General features: G+C 44.0%; 3 protein-coding genes across 3 annotated transcripts; 2 read left to right on the plus strand and 1 right to left on the minus strand.

Annotated features, from left to right (window-relative positions):
- Positions 1 to 841: 841 nt before the first annotated feature.
- SARC_04207 (hypothetical protein) lies at positions 842 to 1,391 on the minus strand. Its single transcript, XM_014301961.1, has one exon. It carries the CDS (start codon positions 1,197 to 1,199, stop codon positions 954 to 956), a length of 246 nt encoding a protein of 81 aa, XP_014157436.1. The 5' UTR covers positions 1,200 to 1,391; the 3' UTR covers positions 842 to 953.
- A 290-nt stretch (positions 1,392 to 1,681) lies between these two features.
- SARC_04208 (hypothetical protein) lies at positions 1,682 to 6,950 on the plus strand (the record flags this gene model as incomplete). The annotated part of the gene is made up of 7 exons (XM_014301962.1): positions 1,682 to 2,854; positions 3,067 to 3,203; positions 3,901 to 4,032; positions 4,254 to 4,611; positions 5,150 to 5,345; positions 5,854 to 5,969; positions 6,564 to 6,950. 7 exons carry the CDS (start codon positions 1,682 to 1,684, stop codon positions 6,603 to 6,605), a joined length of 2,154 nt encoding a protein of 717 aa, XP_014157437.1. The 3' UTR covers positions 6,606 to 6,950.
- Positions 6,951 to 13,063: 6,113 nt separating this feature from the next.
- Positions 13,064 to 13,840, plus strand: SARC_04209 (hypothetical protein; the record flags this gene model as incomplete). Its single annotated transcript, XM_014301963.1, has 2 exons — positions 13,064 to 13,254; positions 13,375 to 13,840. 2 exons carry the CDS (start codon positions 13,064 to 13,066, stop codon positions 13,838 to 13,840), a joined length of 657 nt encoding a protein of 218 aa, XP_014157438.1.
- Positions 13,841 to 18,979: the final 5,139 nt, after the last annotated feature.

Consider the following 18,979-nt stretch of genomic DNA (forward strand, 5'->3'; position numbering starts at 1 on the left):
TAGTGTCGTGTGTGTGTGTGTGTGTGTGTGTAGTGTGTGTCGTGTGTGTGTGTGTGTACGTGTCGTGTGTGTGTGTGTGTGTGTGTGTGTGTGTGTAGTATATATATATGTGTGTGTGTGTGTGTGTGTGTGTGTGTGTGTGTGTGTGTGTGTTTTGTTTGTTTTTTGTGTGTGTGTGTGTATGTGTCTGTGTCTGTGTCTGTGTCTGTTTCTGTGTACATACACGTACACTCACGTCATAACACGGCGTGCACGTTGATCCTGGCTATAGCAAATATATCTGGTGAGCGCTTGTAGACATCTATACTACATATCGTACGCTCGATCACGCAGAACTCTGCTATCAACGCCCACCAGCGCCACACTTGAATCACAACACATATTTAACAGTAGAATACATATCTTGTGTGCACGATTTTGCATAAGTGCATATAATATACAACAGATGATTGTTGCGGTTAGCGTGTTTACACCAGCAATTGCACTGCGTGTGCACACAGTAAACTACTCAGCGAAGCCGCGTTCTAAAAACTCTATATCCCAGTCAGACAGATACTTTTATAAAGACATCCTTTAGACTCTAGCCACTTTTAATCATTTTGGACCCTCGGAGCTTCCCCAAAGTAGGGTCGGGATGGTAGAGGCAGGGAACCCGCCTTCCGGAAGGATGGCTCTCCTTGATAGAATATATCTAAAAGAGGTGATTTAATTAATCACCGTTTATTCAATCTCTAAACCAACCTATTTACCTAGAGCATCGAGAAGACAGGCTAGGCAGAACCTGGCCACATTTTCTTCTTCACGTCCGCCACATCGAGTTTGCACACGATAGGTGGTACATCACATGCGACAGGCAGATAAACACACCTCGCTGTAGTTTGACTGAGAGCCAGATTCATTCCGTACATCTACACTATATCTAGAATTTCGAGTTTGCACAGATTAGTGGTACATCACACGCGAGAGACTGGCAAACACACCTCACTGTAGTTCGACTGAGAGCCAGGTTCGAGCAAACAGTCGTCCAGGCCTTCCACGGGGGCGGTGAGATAGTTGTCAAGTTTCAGTATACGGATGCTAAACTTCAGTTTAGGTATCTGTGTGGATTGGGTCTGTGTCTGTGTGAACGCATGCGCTTGGAGACCAAGCTGTGGCTGTGTGGAGTGGTGCATCTTGATCCTGTTGGTTGCATCACACATGCTATGCACGTACGTGCTGCATATAGTGCTCGGTTATAAATCCGAGACACAATCGTTACCAATACTAACGTGTAGGAACATGATGTGTGCCTTTGATTTTTTGGTCGGATAAGCTTTTGTAGTTAACACCGGGTACAACAATGTCTTACGTGTATTTAGAACAATATTACTACCCGCGTGCATACAGCCTCCACTGTAATTATTCTGAGGCTATGTATACAACCGACTCAACCCTAAACTCTAAATATGACGCTCTTATTTTTTGTCTACAAAAATAACGGTCATTTTTTGGTGTGCAACTCCGCGATAATCGCGGAGATCAATGGATGATAGTCCTGCATAATATTGAAACACGCAACAGGTGTGCTAGCATTACATACGCAGCATGCATGCGTTCTGTACGTGCGTATGTGATGCACGGGTGGTTTTCAAATGCACGGGTGGTTTTCAGATGTACAGTACCATAGTGATATCAGATAGACATGGAGGGCAATCCGCCCCCCGGCAGGGCTGATAATAACGACTCCCCAGTTTCGACTGTTGTCCCCAATCCTAGTGATGAATCTATTCCAGCTGACAGTAAAACCGATGATGCACATCCCACTATTGAGGGGCTCTCTGTAGAAGGGTCGTCGAGTAGGATCCAATTGAATAGAAGACGGTCATGTACACTCCCTATTAAACTCAGTGATGGCGGTACTGTGCGTGAACGCCCCAAGCCAGCGCAGTTGGATTTGGTTACCCATCTCCCCCACGGACCCAATAGCATAAGCAATGGTACCGCAGCAATCGCTAAGAAGAAAGGTCAAGAAGACGTGTACTCACCGGCGCGGGTTGTTAGGGGCACAAAACTCTTGAGGCGAGTGAGCTTTGCAGACATTAGCCATAGTGCTGATATAGATGCCACTACGCAGGCCATACTGAAAGGTGTGTTACCGAGAGTTTCTTCTATGCAATCAACCTTGCAAGTTAGTAGCCCTGTTATAGCGCTGTCAGCACCGTCGCAGGATGCTATCTCAGGCCCCCAACCAGTGTCCTTCGAAGTGGGACATCAGCACTCCCGGATATCCTCGCAAGTACGCCCCACAAAAGATGCTAGCACCTTCCCGCACACAGATTCGTCAATCGACTGCCCCGCAGAATTTAGTAATGAGAACGGACCAACGGATCAATCACACTCACACTCACATCCATTTTCGAGCCCAATTAATCGAGGGATATTGCGCGAGACACGGCAATCGTCTCCGTTGGCCGTCACGTTCGCCACAGATCCCAGCAGCAGCCAGTCGTCCACCCGGTCAGATCTTGCCATGCCCAAGTCATTTGGCCAGCTACCTGCCACTTCCAATTCCAATAAGCACGGTAGTGCACAAATTCCTGTGGAAACACGATACAAGCCTATTGCCAGACCCGCATCCACGTCTGCTATACCTACCACAGCCTCTTCGCCAAGTCGCTCGCGCCCTATATCCACCGAGCATGTTACCGATGACAAGACTAAGCATGCGGGCGGTACTGGGCCCTATCAGCGTACCTCTGTGGTTGATGGTCACCTGTCACCCAGTTCATTCACAACACCCCATAGCGGCTCCAATTTCTTTGGTGTGTTTGGCGTGCTATCGCCTAAAGCAGCCAAGCATAGATCCCCCAGTCAGGTAAGTGCAAGTGTGATGCACAGTTGATACAGCTACTGATCTCGCAGTTACTTCACAAGATTCACGGTACAACCATACTAGTTCTCGATACTCCTCATATTGTCCGCAATTGACACTCGGGAAAATCGCTAGAATCTACAGACAAACTAAGTATTCCTTGTTTCGTTTTCACTGCGAACCTACACTCATACGCCCCATATGGTACACCACAGACCGAGTCACCCAAAGTGGGTTTCTTCAGACGGCTGACTTCCTCTCGATTCCACAGGACGCCCCAAGGCAGCCCCTCGGATGGGGCTACAAGCAGTTCGCTCATCTCACCCGATTCCCTCGGAACAGACTCGCCTCGGTATGTCCAAGTCTATTTTACACAATCGAAGATATTGCTTAGTAAAAGTCTAGTCTGATCCCTTTCTATATCAGGTTCCACAGGCTCCGTTGACAGTACTATTCCGTAAAGTAAGATGAGTTCGAACATGGGCCTTCCATCTTTTACACGTATACATGCGTTTCGATGTGCTTGTAGCCGTGGCCGTTTTCTCTAACAGTGTTGATGGCAGCTTTCATAGATGGCGAAGACAACGTTCTCGCGGGTGTTAAACACGTACGGCAATTCTTTCCACGCTACATGTTATGGCCAGAGAAACTCAATCTCTACACAGAACTGTAATGCTATCATTTCCATTCTACTTTAGTGTCATAGTACAATATCAGTACGACAAAGCTGCAAAAAGTGCGGATCTCAGACATCTGCTCCATACGCAGTATACTTGTCGTGTGTAGTACCAGTGTATACTCAGCTGCCCGCGGATGATGGAGACTGCGTTTGAAGACTATTTCATCTGCCATTGTCCCTTGTAGTCACGTATTAATTGGTTTTTTTCATACGTGCACCGGTGCATGATACACTTGCTTGTCCCCGAACCTGTATGTCACCCGATACGGCAGGCGGCATGGGAGATGTTGAATATTCAATAGTCTATCTTTGTTTTCTGTTGATCTTCTTTTTTTCTTTTTCTTCTTTTCGTATACGGACTGGCGCGCAGAACTCTTGCCACTCCTCGCACTGTTTCACCACCTAGCACAGCACAAGCTATGGGAGGCTTTGAGTACCCTGGAAGTTTCGATGCAACAGACAACAATTCACCACAAGATCTCAATTTACCAGCGCAGCGAAGGTATGTCAGAGATTTCCGAAGGTGTATATTTTTTTTAAATCAAAGGTTGAAGAGTTTCTATTTTTTTTGCTTTTTAATTTCAGTCTGTTGTACCGCAATACAAGTTGTAAAGCCAGTATGTGTGCACCCTTCTTTGCTTTGTGTCGTACTCGTTACGTTGTAAATGTGGATAGTATATATACACAGTAGCTTATGTGCATTGTGCCTGACTCTCCCTGCAGGCGAGCGAGCAGCTCCAGCGTGTCCGTTGAACCAATCAAGACCAGTGCTGTGCACACCAGCAGTACCGTGGGTAAGGCTTCGAAAAATGGCCGAAGTTTTAAAGGCAGTGCGAGGTTTAGTCCTCGTTCCGTAGATCTGGTGAGTCCTGATTCTAGAACCTCCAACTCATCGTCCCCGAGAAGAGGGACGACTCGATCACCTAGGAATGTGTTGGCCACAGTATCGTATGCTGTGGGTGACGCAATGTTCGAGCCGATAGTCAATCCAACGAACAATGCGCGGAAGGCGTATATCCCGAAGCAGAATGATCTGCCGGAGAACATGGACCAGGATATCGCTCTGGATGCGTCGTTTCAGGTATGTGTTGCCGGGCCGAGGGCGTTCGTGATTGACCTGGCAAACCTCGGGATGTAGCATGCGACTCCGAATTTGACATGTTCGTTGTCCTGTAGTTCTCAACAGCAGGTGCAAGCATTTTGTTGTGAGTGTATTTGAATCTGCTCTGCTTATAGCATTGACTCCTATTCAAATGTAGGTTTTCAATGAGGATGCTGATTGGGTTCCTATTTGTCGTTGATTTGTACCTTAATCTAGCCCATTTGGAGCGTTATTGAGAAGACAGTGTATTCTAGTTTCAGATGTGACTATTGCCGCCCGCAAAATAAAGTTTTCTTTCACATGAAGTAGATTTTTGTTTATTACACGTGTCTGCAATTGGCTTGGCGAGATTGGTCTCATAATTAGACGATGCGAAAACAAAAATATGATATTGTCACAGCCTTAACTCTTCTACGAAGAGTCGATTTCGAGTTCATATTCGATAATATGATCATATCAAAATACAAACTGATATATCGTACATTGCTGACTTCGCATTTCTTCAAACGCGCACCAGGTTTATCGAGTGATGATCGTAAGGAACAAAACGAAGAACGAAGAGTTGCAGTTCAAATATGCGATCAAATCAAGTAACTTGTGTATACTGAAACTGACTGTATCTGGCGTGGCGTTAGTGCCGGTAAAGGCCCGCTCGACCGGTGATGGAATCCCTATATATAAATACAAGAACCTCAAAGCGATCAATCTAAAGGGTATGTTAGATGGAGGAGTACATGCGCTCCTATGAATTTATGCATCCAATATACTGTGTACGAGACACTTGATCAGGCACACATTCTTTACATCATCCATATAGCACCATGTCCATGGCAGTGAATGAATTTTGATAATGTTATTTTAAAAGGTACGCGGTTAAGCAGCTTACCTCCGCGTCGTCGACGTATCAGTATTCGCGTTGCTCTGAGTTGACTGCTATTTCATATAATCCGCAGGTTATATGGCTATACACCCGTCACTTCCTGTCGTCAATGCCGAGTACGCGCGGTGTTTTGATTTTATTAGCATATTATAAAAACTACAGGACACACGCACAAATATCCGACTCGCCATGTACGCAATGCTCGCATTGCTATGATTTTTTTATCTAATGAGTAATCTACGAGTGAGGCGATTGAGCACCCCGCACGGGGCGTGTTAGTATGTTGTAAACTGAAAAGAAGACATGCTTACATTGAATTTGTTTTGTGATTGCAAATGCAGATCCCAAGAAGGAGAAGAATATCAAAATAGTGGCATTTGAATTTAGGGAAGGTGGGGCCACAGATGTCCTCGCAGTGGCTTCGCATGAGTGTTCGGAAATAATTGCCAGGCTCAAGGTATTTTTTATAGTAATGCTTTCAATCGTGTCACTACTCTCGAACTGCTTCAAAGAACTTGAGTAAAGAAACAGTCTTGAGTGTTTTCGCTTTGCAAGCACCATATGCAACTGCTTAGTACCTTCGCCGAGCGACTTTGTCATTCGCGTTTTCGAAGTTAATATTTGTGCGCTTGACTATACTTTAATTTTCTTAGGTTAGCACTAGACTTCAGAACCAGCTGATTCTTACAATGGCTTAGTGCGACATATGTTACTTGAAGTGAGACGGGTAGGGGTGCCTCGTTGTGACCATAGCTATCGTTTTTATTGTCGATTACAGACGTCTGATACTTATTTGTTCGATTATTGGGTATGAATATGTGTGCAGACCTCGCTTGTTATCCCTTCGAGTTCAAAATTTGGAATAGGTTGAGATCCGCTTGTATGTTTCCGTGAGGGGTGAATCGAGTACTCTCCTGCAATGGGAAGCAGCTTTATGTAGCCTAATCCTGAAAGGTTGAAGCACAATGAATTAAATATAGCAGCTACGCTTGGCAACGTCTTATCAGTTCACTCAAGCGTTTGACAATCCACTTGCGCACATAATATTCAGATGTTACTGTGGAAGTCAAAGTACAGTGGCCACTACCGATGATGCATGCATCAGCCCGGGCATTCCGATCCCAATAATCAAACTTAAGCAGGACACCATCAGCGACTTACTTCGTTGTGTGCATACAAAGCCTGTCTACAACTCTGTACACAATGTTTTCAAGTACTATGCCCCCGTATCTTTCTATCAGCCAATAGCTGGCATTGTTGTATTCTCGCCGAAAATCTTCGTGATATCTCGAATATGCCAAAATATACCAGGCCCAATACAAAGTGGCCTGCACCAAATTAGGACAAATTAAGCATATTCCCTAGTGGTTAATTAATAATAATAATAATACAAGTTCAAGCTTATCCGCTAGTGGTCTATTAAAAATATAGTTTGAATCCAAACTTCTTTCTGAGTGATGCTATCAAAATAAAATTTTGCCATCAGCTTGTGTTGTTGTGAATACCTCGCGTATGTTATCGGTAATATATATTACGCACGACTGCAAATACACACATATTAAAATATGTGGATTTTGTACGTACATGTATATGCAGTCCGTATCTCAGTATACAGTGCACCTATCGGGACGTTGAAATGTACAATATTATTGTAACTTCCTCGAATAAAATTCTAGCCATGTAAAAATTCTAGCCATGTAAAAATTCAGCGTAACTCCGCCTATCAAGAATCATAAAATAACGCCATCACGTCAACTCAGATGGAGGAACTGGTAGCCCAATCACTGAATGTAGATGGTAAGACCGTCGTTTGGTTTAACGAGTGTTCCGATCGGCCGGCGAGGGAATTATACAGCAGTGGCCGACTATATTCTTATTGACAATATGCTATTCAGTAAAGCCAATAATCAACCGGCTTGAGGGGCAAGGACGAAGGTCGTAAACAAGTAATGTGACAGTATTCAGGCCGTGAAAGGGTCGACGCAGGTAGAAAATCATAAGCAAGCAAGTTGCATGCAACACCTGTTCAAGATCAGCGCACTCTTTTAGGTATAAAAGCTGATGTGCGATCAACCGCGGAAGTGTCAGTCGCTAAGGCATCAATTTCACTTGTGTATGTGTGCGAAGAAACGAAGAAACAGACCCTACAGCTCTGGTGCAACTTGTTGGTGGGCGCGCTGTTCGACTACAATAAACAATACGATTGGGAGCCACTGCATACAATCCGGTATCTGTGGCGAGCGCTGAAGTACCAAAAAAGGAACCAACATACGTACACCAGTAATTCCTACCTTGAGGTCACGAGTGGATGATGATCTGCCTAGCAATTCTGAAATACATCTAGCAGAAGGTTTTCATCGACTTCTGCGAAAGGTGGTATTATAGGAGACTGTATTGAAAGAGTATATTAAAAAGTAGGCACAGTATTGAAACAAATTGATGTAGCAAACATACAAGCGGCGTATGGAAGTCGTACACCTGAGTCTCCTCGTAAATTATTCAAGCGAGAGCTTCAAATCTTGATTCTTCTGGGTGTCAGTCTGATTTTATGGTCTCCCACTCACCTGCCCATCGTGCGAATGCAACAACTACGTAAACCGGAGATGGCCAATTAGACTACGCGCACGCCATACAGTCGGCCATAATAGCTGCTGCTATATACTGTATCGTTATTTCATATGTAAATACTGTGATGAAATTTCCAGTTGTGACCTGAGCATAATTGGTGCTTTTCTCCCTGAGCATGTGCAGTTCGTTGCTAGGATTAACAATATGTAGAACCAGTTTCTAGGGTTTGGTACTACACGCAGATATAATTGTCTGGCACTCTTTCGAGCATCCAGATTACGTATAGACGACCGGTTGTGGTCTTTCAATTGTTTGTGGGAAACATCTAAGTGCAGTTATATATGTATTAAACCGAGCTGCGCGGCCGTATCGTAGTTTGGGAATTCAGCAGCTCAAGGCTTGTATCGTAAAATGGGGTCGTATTTAAAAATCACGACGCATTTATACAAGTTCCTGCGACGCAACCCAATAATTTTCACCGACAATGTCAAGGATAGGCTCTAGGTGAGCATATTGCGCAATTCTCTGCAATGCATCTAAGTCGCATGTTGTAGTCCAAAACAATTATTCTGATCTACCTGTGTGTACACTACCCGATGGCGATACACTTCCGCTGATTACAACTATATCTGAACTTGTAAATGGTCAAGAAAGCACCCATCAAAAAAAAATCTTTCGAAATGGAACGAGAGAATATCAGTTTCGGAGACGAGCTAGTAAATAAGTTGTACCTAATATAGATAGCTAGAGATAAGGTGTGTCGGCTAAGAAGGTTTTGTCTTGTATTGGTCGATGCCCCAGTACCAATAACTCCTCGCACTTTCACAACAGCCGTTGATATTCGTCATATGAAGCAAAGGCATGATATTGATTTCAGGAGGAAAAATTCTTGGCGATATAAATGGAATTGAGCTTTGCTCATCTCTGCTGCAGCCCAACTTCTGAATCTCATAGTACTATCCTTTGAAAGTTGTTTACCCAGATTTGTCTTAGTCAATTCTTGTAAACTACACTTTTCAAATTTGTTCAGCTTTCTCTCATTCAGATATGCAGCTATAGATGTGTACATGTCATATTTATTTTACCGTATCGACTACAAAATTGTGTTAGGAAGGCGAACATTTTAATAGTATATTGAATGCTACCAATTGATAGTCTCTACGGTGATGGTAAGAAATCACTGCCTGGCTGATTTAGGGGACGCACAGACTATTGAGGGAACCGTATTACCAACGTATTTTTATTGTATGCAGTATTGCATTTTGAGGACGTACCTCAAGGTCCAAATACGAGGGCTAGTTTTGTCTTTGAAGTGAATCATCGTAGTTAAAGCTGATGTTTCGAAACGATGGGCCAGCAGCAGAATCTGAATCTTCCTAAGTTTTTTTTAAAGTGATATATTGTGAGAATAGTACATGGATCACTCGGATAACTATGATGATATGCACTCTGTGATATGCACTCTATGATATGCACTCTGTGTGTGTTCCAATATTTTGTTGTGGTCGAAAACCGTGTCGGTGGCTGTTTGGAGCCTGCCATGTAGGCCCCTGGCGATATTGTTGATACCGTATGTGTATTGGAGGTCTCTTGGTAGAGATGCTGTGGTTGTAGTAGTAAGAGATATGTATGGTAGTACTGTTGTGGATAGGTGTGTGCTGGAGGACTTAAATGCACTATGGTTGCTTTCTTTGTGTTGAACTCTGCTGATTATCTTAAGTCGATGCTCGTATGCTATCTCTTGAACCTGTAATAACTTCCGTTTGTCGACGCCGATCACCTCGTCGCATATCCGTTCTTGTGGTTTGCGAATACATACCCTACAGACCTGTCATTGTTTGTCCCTTCCAACTATTAAAGGAAAGTTGATATCTTCCATTGTTGGTTCTCGTTGATCATCATCTCACTATGTGTTGCTGAGCTAAATTTACCGATTCAGTTACTTTTTCAGCCCTTTTCTTTCGCAAATTAATATGAAGGTGTCCAACATCTGCATGTCTCTCATATGTGTTCTGAAATGTTGTGCTCTTTTTCTAAATTCAGCTGCGGCCTTGCTGAAGTGCAAACGCAACTTACTATATTTTACGTATTTGCTTGATTTTTATACGAACTACGTGCTTGCTCTGCTTTTCTGCTGTATTCCAGCTACACCGGTAAAAACTCAAGGGTATGATCGGTGTGAGAACCTGCAGAAAACTTTTAGTATTTAAATCTCTTTCTCTGTTACGTACTCTTGGGGTGTCGCAGAACATTAGAGATAATGTTTATGCATGTGGTTTCTAATCTCATGAATAGAAATTCACGACAAGAAGGCTTTGAGTGGTTGAACACTAAAACTGAGAAACTGTCGTCTAATCTGTTAAAGCTGTTACAGACGAAGAATGGACACAACACCGCTTAATGCAGGCTACAAAGAAGTCTTCAAAGACTCATACTATTACGTCAAAGTCTGGTGGTAGCGCTAAATAAAACAAAGGTACGTATGCGGCAGTAGCACGTGAGCGAACAGCACCAAAGCAATTTTTCCACAAGGAACAGCATACTCAGCAGACACAGCTGAAGGGTTTTAAAACCAGGTACGCTTTGTGTCTTGAATGTGACAGTGCTGTTCACCAAAATAAGTTTAACAGAACACAAAGACTCTTGCAAATACGCTTTAGAGTGTACAACTTGTAAGAAGACGCATGGAATGCATCCACTTTCTTGCAACAATATTCAACGGATACCTATCAAGAAGAGACCTACACAGGAAGATTCCAAAGGAACCTCTCAACATTGATACCACGTGGCGATGGTTAAACGGATAACGTCAAAAGACGATGAACGTACTCTATTACCAGTTTCGTTAACGGAATAATGGTTATTACGTTACTTGATCCCGGTTCTCAAATATCATGTATCTCTTATCGTGTATCACTTATGTGTGACATAAAAACTTATTTCTTAACGAGAACTTTTACATAAGACAATGCTAGATTTAGATATTAATATCTTATTTAAAAATAATGTATATGACTTAACTCCAGGACCTGCTATGATATCATAGCCCCCCGCCAGCTCTAAGCCATTGAATAAAGTACTGCCTGGGTACCATAGTGGAGAAAGAGTGAGAAAGTAAGCAAGTGCGGTGTAAAACCTTAGTTAATAAGGTATGTAAATACTTAGAATGTTTCAAAATATTATAGTATGTAAATACTCTTCACGTGTGTGAGTCTACCCTTGTTTGCTTGGTATTCCCTGTGCCACCCGTTAGTTGGTGTACACGCTTTTGTGTCATAGATTTTGGAAGTGTATCTCTATAAAGAGAAGACCAGAACTCAAGACCAAGGTAAGAGTGCGTAGCAATCTTATCGGCTTGAGGAAATAGCTTGTCTTTAACTTCCTGGTATTTATGAAGGCGTTTCCGCCATTTCTTGTTGACACTTTCTAAGTAATCTGGGTTTCCAAAGTCTGACGACGTAAGGATATAAACTTCATTGTCATGAAACAATGTTTTGTATAGTTCCGTTAACGGGTTTTATACCTATTATCTTTTTGAACTCTTGTTCAAGGGGTGCAGTATCATCATATGTTCGACAGAGTGTTAGTTGGTCACTCGGTATACGAGATAAGCCCACATTAAGTCCACTTGTACCATTTACATTGTTAATCTCGTAGGTATCAGACTTTTCGTCATGTACAGAGATCATATAAAGGCCTATGTAGTAAGAATATAACTTACCAGTGTCCGAAATTCTCTGGATTATGTTAACATAATCACCTTTTCCTTCCTTGAAGAAAACTTGTTTCTTCTTACAAGACCAGCGACCTTGCGCTCTTAAAAGTACAGTGTTTCGCTTTTCTTTAAGTATAGGGTATACAACCTTATGTACTCTATCTAATCTTTACAGCCACTTAAGTGACTGTACCTTGTCAGGTACCCCTTCTACAAGAAGTTGTAGCACACTTTTTCTACCACGGACATAGTGTGACGGGGTTACGTCGGTTACAGGATCAGGTGTGTCATTCATCTGATCTCGTACCCATGTCAAACGATAGATTCTGATCTTGTACCCATGTCAAACGGTAGGGCCAATCACTAGTATCATTTTTTCGTGCAGTCCTTAATTGAAACTCAAGTTACCTATGTCGGACTTCATTGGCACCTTGCGTTTGTGGATTGTAGGGCACTCCCCGTTTTTCACATATGCCAGATACGAGTTTAAAGCCGTCATTATTCCACCTATAAACTCGCCGACATTATCATAACATAAGAATAATGGGTACCCGTGATCGGCAAAGATGCGTAAGCACAATTCCGCCATTGTTTCAGGTAGTTTATTCCTGACAGGATAAAACAAATACACCCAGAGGCTACGACAAACGTATGTAAAACATACTTCTCATCATATCGTCCAACTACATCCATAACAACCTACAAAATCAATGGTGGCCCTGCACATAGTTTCATCTTCGAGCACCGACTTAAGTGAAGCCCAGCCATAGCGCTTAATTTGATTCTTTTCACAATCAGCACACTTAAAGTATTCTTGCTCTCAGATTTTACGCAAATATGTTTTGATTTTTCAATTTCATTAGAAGAAATGTCGATTTTCAGTTTCAAATATTTCTAGTTTAAATCTTGGGATTGTAGTACAAGGCTGGACAGAATGAGCCCTCGGTTCAGTGCCCTGGTGCATGCGCCTGGCCATCAGCCCGAAAGCCCCGATTCACTCGCACATGGCCCTCCCCAGTGCAATGGACCGATTGAACTACTTAGTTTCCTTGTGTGAAGTTCAAACTAGCAGTACAGTACTTCACCTTTGAAGTACTGTCAGCAGAAAGTAATTTAATAAACTATTTAGTTGTAAGAAGTTCTGTATCAATTTTAGGGTTTTAGATCAAGTTAGACGGACATTGATTTTAAGTAACTACAACGAGTGATTTGATGCGATTTAATTGATTGAAATAACTAACCTAAGATGTCGATGAACACCAGCCGCGATGACATGTGGGGACCCAGCATGGGTGTACGAGGGTCAGAAGCACCGAATGCTGCTCCCTTGGATTGAGCGTTGGCAGGGTTTTACCAATTATCCTGCGTACTGTGAGACCGGTCCGAAGGACCACGAACGCGACTACCCAGCCCCGAAGCATACTTCGGATTTCTCGGCTCAGATGAACCGTCTGGTAAGGTAAATTTCGGAACGTTTGGTCCTGGAGGTACAGATGAACATGGAGGCCAACGTGACAGTTGTGTAGATCACCCAGTACCTTTTGGCCAATTATGCCTCTGCTATTTTCCTTCTGACCAGGCCGTCCTCCTCTGATTTGATTGCCTACTCGACTCGCTTTCGATCTGACTCTGTCTACAGCCTGAAGGCAAAGCACGCTCTAGTGAGCCAAGCTTCCAAGTTCGCCGTGAAAAGTGTCATCTACCGCGTGGACCAGGAGCTCCGTCCGAACCGTACCCGTGTCGACCCTGGTTCAGCTCCTCGCTTGAGCATGCTGCAAGCCGCCCAGAAAGGACTTCCGTCGCCTTTCCATGCCCAAGCTTCAGCGATGCCTGCCCGTTTGCCTCCGGTGGACCGCACCCCTTCCAGCCCTTTCCGGGCCCGACGCTCGAGGACTATCCAGGCGCCAACCAGGCGCCGTGACGATCTACGCAACACCTTGACACGGGACAGCTACCATGAGTTCACCCCGGGCGAGACCACCCGTTGGCTTGATCGATGCTCACGGGCGGCGGCTGATGATCGTCCTCTGGGAGGACCCTTCTAGTGGGAAGGTGACAAGTGGATGCTGACTACCTTAGCTCTGTTGGCCGGGGTAACTCCCAATTCCGAGGCTCAACACCTCCACGCGACTCACGCGACCAGCAGGACCGTTTGTCTTGTAGCCGTTTCCCGGGACGCTCTGCCTGCCTAAGCTGCAACCTTCGGCATTGGTAGGATCAATTCGCTGCCTGTGACATATGCAATGGGACGTGTCATGTCCGATATCGTTCCCCGAAACCCCAAGGACCCTAACAATAACCTGGGCAGCAATTCCGTAGCGGTGGCAGCCGCGACCTTGGGTTGACTATCGCAGCGTTTGAGAATGTACCGGAACTCATTAGTGCATAGTATTCTGTCAATTGTGTTGCTTTGTCGACTCCTGGTTTTAGTTTACAGCTGTACAATTTTGCACAACCATTGATATTATTTGTACATTCTAGTAGTGAACCATTCATTTTTGGAATATACATTTGACGAACATAGGTTCTGTTCGTACGCCCAAAGCAAGCACGCATCATACCGCTTTAGTGCATTGTAGTATGCTTCTTGAGAGACTACAGTAGTAGACGTTATTTCTATATACGTTAATAACGTTTTACGTCGTCAGCCCGAGAGTAATTTGGGACTTGTTCTCAAATTAAAATAAGTATAGGTGGGCCAGCCCAAAAGAATGTGAGAGTGATTTGAGACTTCTTCTCAGATTATTCTATAAATAGAATACGGGCCACCGGCTAGCCGAGAGCCGAGGTCCGATACTGAGTATAGTAACACGCGCTATCAATATGCCTACTGTGAACTCTAAGGATATTAAGACCACCACTATTCTCGAATCGAAGGTTGACTGGCTTCCTTAGAAAACCCAGACAATTCTATCCGTGAATTGTGAAGGAATCCCAACAATATTGCACCCAAGGAAATCGCTGAGGCTTATCGGATTATCAACCCCACCTTATCTCCACTACTGCAGACGGAGATCAGCCAATTCATTAATAAGCCGTGGGAAGCTTTTGCCGCACTGAAACACAAGTTTGAAGCCCTGACCGAAGATGATATCCAGACATTAGAAGGAAAACTGAACCGCATCACGCAAGAACGGAACGAATCTTACGCCAGCCTTATCAGTCGTCTCAACACGGTATTTGTGAAATTCAAAAACGCCGGAGGTACGTAGTCTAACAACAGCCTAAGCGCTATTCTACGGCAGGCTGTAAACGATGATAATCAGACTGTTAAGATTACCTTGAAGACACCCGCTATGATGGCCATGTCGTATGATGGGCTCACCACATATCTCATCGCATTGGATCCAGATGAAAGTGACCCATCAACCATTGTGCACGGTGCGCATGCAGCTATATCGACAGGAAATTGTGCATTCTGCAATAATCGTGGGCATTCCATCGGGCAATGCCGTAAGCTACAAGCTTTAATCAAATCATGCGTTGCTGGTAACCCACATAATCAGGGTCGTAAACGTTACGATCGACGGATTGACAAATCTGGTCCACGTCATGACATGAGAGACTACAGATTTAAGTCCAAGAACAATGACAAGCATCGCCGACCTGATTCGAATCGTAACTACCGTACCAGTGTGGAACAGTACAACAGAAACATCAGCTACCTATACCGCTACGATAATCACGATGATCAGGACCGATAGGACTACCGAGTAGATAGGTACAATCGACGCGACTACGACGATGGTAGATATTCACGAGATACCCAACGTGCACAAGACATTGACAGAACATACAGATCCCAGATTAATCGACGCCAAGCTCAGGAAGGCAGACAGGACAAAGCTATGTCAGCACAAGTATCTGATGACCAACTACCTGCAAACAGACAGATTGAATTCTTTACAATTAACCCTACAATCGACAACAAGAAGGTGAATGATCAGTCATATAGAGATTCCAGAGGTGGATACTGACTAGCTTGCGATAGTTGCGCCACCATACACGTACTTCCCTGTAAGTACCACAAACATTATCTCGTCAGCAACATGCGCATTAATGACTGGTATGCGCTCGAAGTAGCTGATGGTACAATAATTTATCCAAAGTATGTGGCTCAGCTAAGAAATGTGGGGGACGTACTCATTGATACGACATTTAAAACTGCACTACTAATTATCAGCCTACTCTCAGCGCGACACTACTCATTTGAATTCACCAACAACATGATGTACATATTACTACCAAGCTTCGGAACCATAACAGTACATGAAAAGCACAGAATATACTGTGTGCACATCGACGACATAGCTATGACTACAGTGGAACCATCGCTGAAGAAAGCCAATCAGATTTCATGGCACAACAGGCTCGCGCCCCCTAGCTACGTCCCAAAAGATTTACCCTACATAAGGCAACCAGAGAAACGATGCAAAGCATGCACTATTGCTAAGAAGAAGAACAAGAATATAAACAAGGAACGACAGCACGAACCTGCTACAGAGCCTCTCGAGATAGTCTTCGTGGACATAATAGGACCGTTCGTAACGTCAATAGGATCCAACACCCACTCTGTATCAATCATAGACGATTTTTCTAGCATGGCCAAAGAGTATCCGATCCGCGATTTGAAAGCGACAACAATTCTGGATGCTATGTTGCACACATTCGATGAATGGCACACCTTAAGTCATCGCCGAGTTCAGTGCATACAAATGGATCGAGTTGTATGGATCGAGGCTCACAGTTTACAGCAAACGTAACGAGGCGCATGCTTGCGTATTTGGGATACTGCTCGAGGTACGCACCTACGGCCACGCCACAATGCCATGGCAAGGTAGAGGAGACTCCATGGTACACTAGTCCCTAGAATGCTTTCACAACTGACGTATGCACATCTACCGACTACTATGTGGGCTGAATCACTGATTCAAACTACCAACATATACAATGCTATACCCACCAACGAGAAGAGCTCATCCCCATACGAGAAGTTTACAGGATACGCATTTCCGATAGATATGGTCAGGACATTCGGATGTCACATCGCATACAAGAACCGTGATCCAGACGGCAAACTCGACGACAAAGCACTGGATGGCATTCTTCTTGCGCAACCCTTGGACACAACACCGAACTCGTATCGTTTATACTCACCTCTGACCAAGCGTATAATACAAAACCGAGACGTCTATATATTCGAAGATGAATTCTTTGTCTGGGAAGACAACAAATGTACAACCGCTATCACACCACCTGACACTACGAACAGTTGTACATTCCTCCAAATCGAGAATGGCGATTTCCAAACAGACGCAAGGACAACATCGACAACGGAAGATATGCTTAGCCAACAAGCCCAGCCAACTGTGACGCACAAGTCGAGCAACTCAGAACAACTACAAATAATTTCCTCGTCAACACAACAACCTGTTGAGAGTGAAGTACATAACGTCGTGTCGGAGGCTTCTGCAGCGACTACCAAAACACAACATGATCTCGAAGCAACCATAGCTAGAAGAACGGCAGCAGGTTGCCAAGTCTCTCGAGAACTGCGAGACCTTGCGATAGATGATAACAATGTCGACTGGTATCACGATAGCCGCCGTAAGAGACGAACTCCTAGCACTATGCACACTGTCAATTCAGCAACTGCAGCAATGGAACCGAAAACATACAAAGATATATATGAGATGCCAAACGCAGCCGATTGGGATAAATCAGCACGTTCGGAGATGGAGAGCTTGGTGATACAGCGCAAGGAATTTACTCTGGTTGACAACAAACCGCGAGAGAAATCATTATTTCCCCCTCGATGGGTCTTCAAGGCAAAAACAGATGAATCAGGACAAGTCACACGACTCAAATCACGTCTGAACGTAGCAGCATTGAATGCAAAACAGGGAGTCGATTACGAGGAAAGCTATGCCCCAGTAGTAGCCAAGGAAACACTCAGAATCTGTCTAGCTCTAATGGCACACTATGACATGGACATTCGACAATACGATACACCCTCGGCCTACCTCATTCAAGAACTGGATACCCCTAGCTACGTGCGAGTGCCGCAAGGATACGATCTCATCGAACATCTATTGGACCCGTCTCAGAGAAAACTATACGAAAAGCACAAGCAAGGAGACACAAAGGTTGTATGTCGAGTTGACCGTTGCGTATACGGTCTACCATCTAGCAGACACAACTGGTTTATAGCTATCCATCGGTTTGCTATACAACACAGTTATAAACAAGCACAATCGGATGGAGCACTGTTCATCAAACAAAAACACAGTGGGCCTTATTTCATTATTGTTTACGTAGATGACAAAATTGCAGCATACCAGAGTAAGACCGACGTACAGAAACTAGCTGACGCAATGAAATGCGAATGGAACACTGTTGATACCGGCATACCGTTATGGTTTCTCAAGTGCCAAGTGAAAATACACCCTGGAAGAGTACGTCTCCGTCAACGACAATACCTAAGAGAAATATTGCAGGAATGAGGGTTGATAGATTGTAAACCAGCATGGGTGCCAATTCTAGAATCGGACTATGAAGTAACAGACAAACACGCATATCTCCTGGATAAGGCGGCAAGTTCAGACGTCCCAACAATCACACAATTCAACAAGCTAGTGGGTCAGCTACGATACCTTGTATACCTTGTATATCAAACACTTCGATCCTAAGTCGCTATCTGATAGCACCTCAGTACCACCACTTCAGAGGTGCCAAGCGCTGTTTGAAGTATCTCGCTGGTACTCAGGACTTCGGACTTGAATACACGAACAAAGAACCATGTATTTCCTATCAGAGTGTAGATAGTAGATTTGCTAGCGATGACACAACAAGACGATCCACCACCGGGCGAGTGGGCATTTAAAGTCGACTACATTGCACTCTAACACTTCTCGTACTTCTGTAGGTACTCGTACTAAAGTCATGTATGTTATGTCATTAGTGCTACAAACTACGAAAAGAACGTAATCAACATAAAGTACTAATGCCTCTTGGATTACTTATGCTCTATACTGACGCTGAACTTCGTCAAACTATTTCTCATTACCAAATGTACACTTAAAATACCGTCAGTGTGTTCCTTCACTACATGCCGATCCTGCTTTAACTTGTGCGCAGTGTCAATTTTGTCATCAACAGCACACAAGGTTTGAACAGTGCTCGAT

The sequence above is a fragment of the Sphaeroforma arctica genome (genome assembly GCF_001186125.1).
Source record: "Sphaeroforma arctica JP610 unplaced genomic scaffold supercont1.230, whole genome shotgun sequence".
Lineage (NCBI taxonomy): Eukaryota > Ichthyosporea > Ichthyophonida > Sphaeroforma > Sphaeroforma arctica.

What these genes read in the sequence shown, in the direction of transcription:
- SARC_04207 (XM_014301961.1), bottom strand. Translation starts at nt 1,199, where the DNA reads ATGTGTGATGCAACCAACAGGATCAAGATGCACCACTCCACACAGCCA.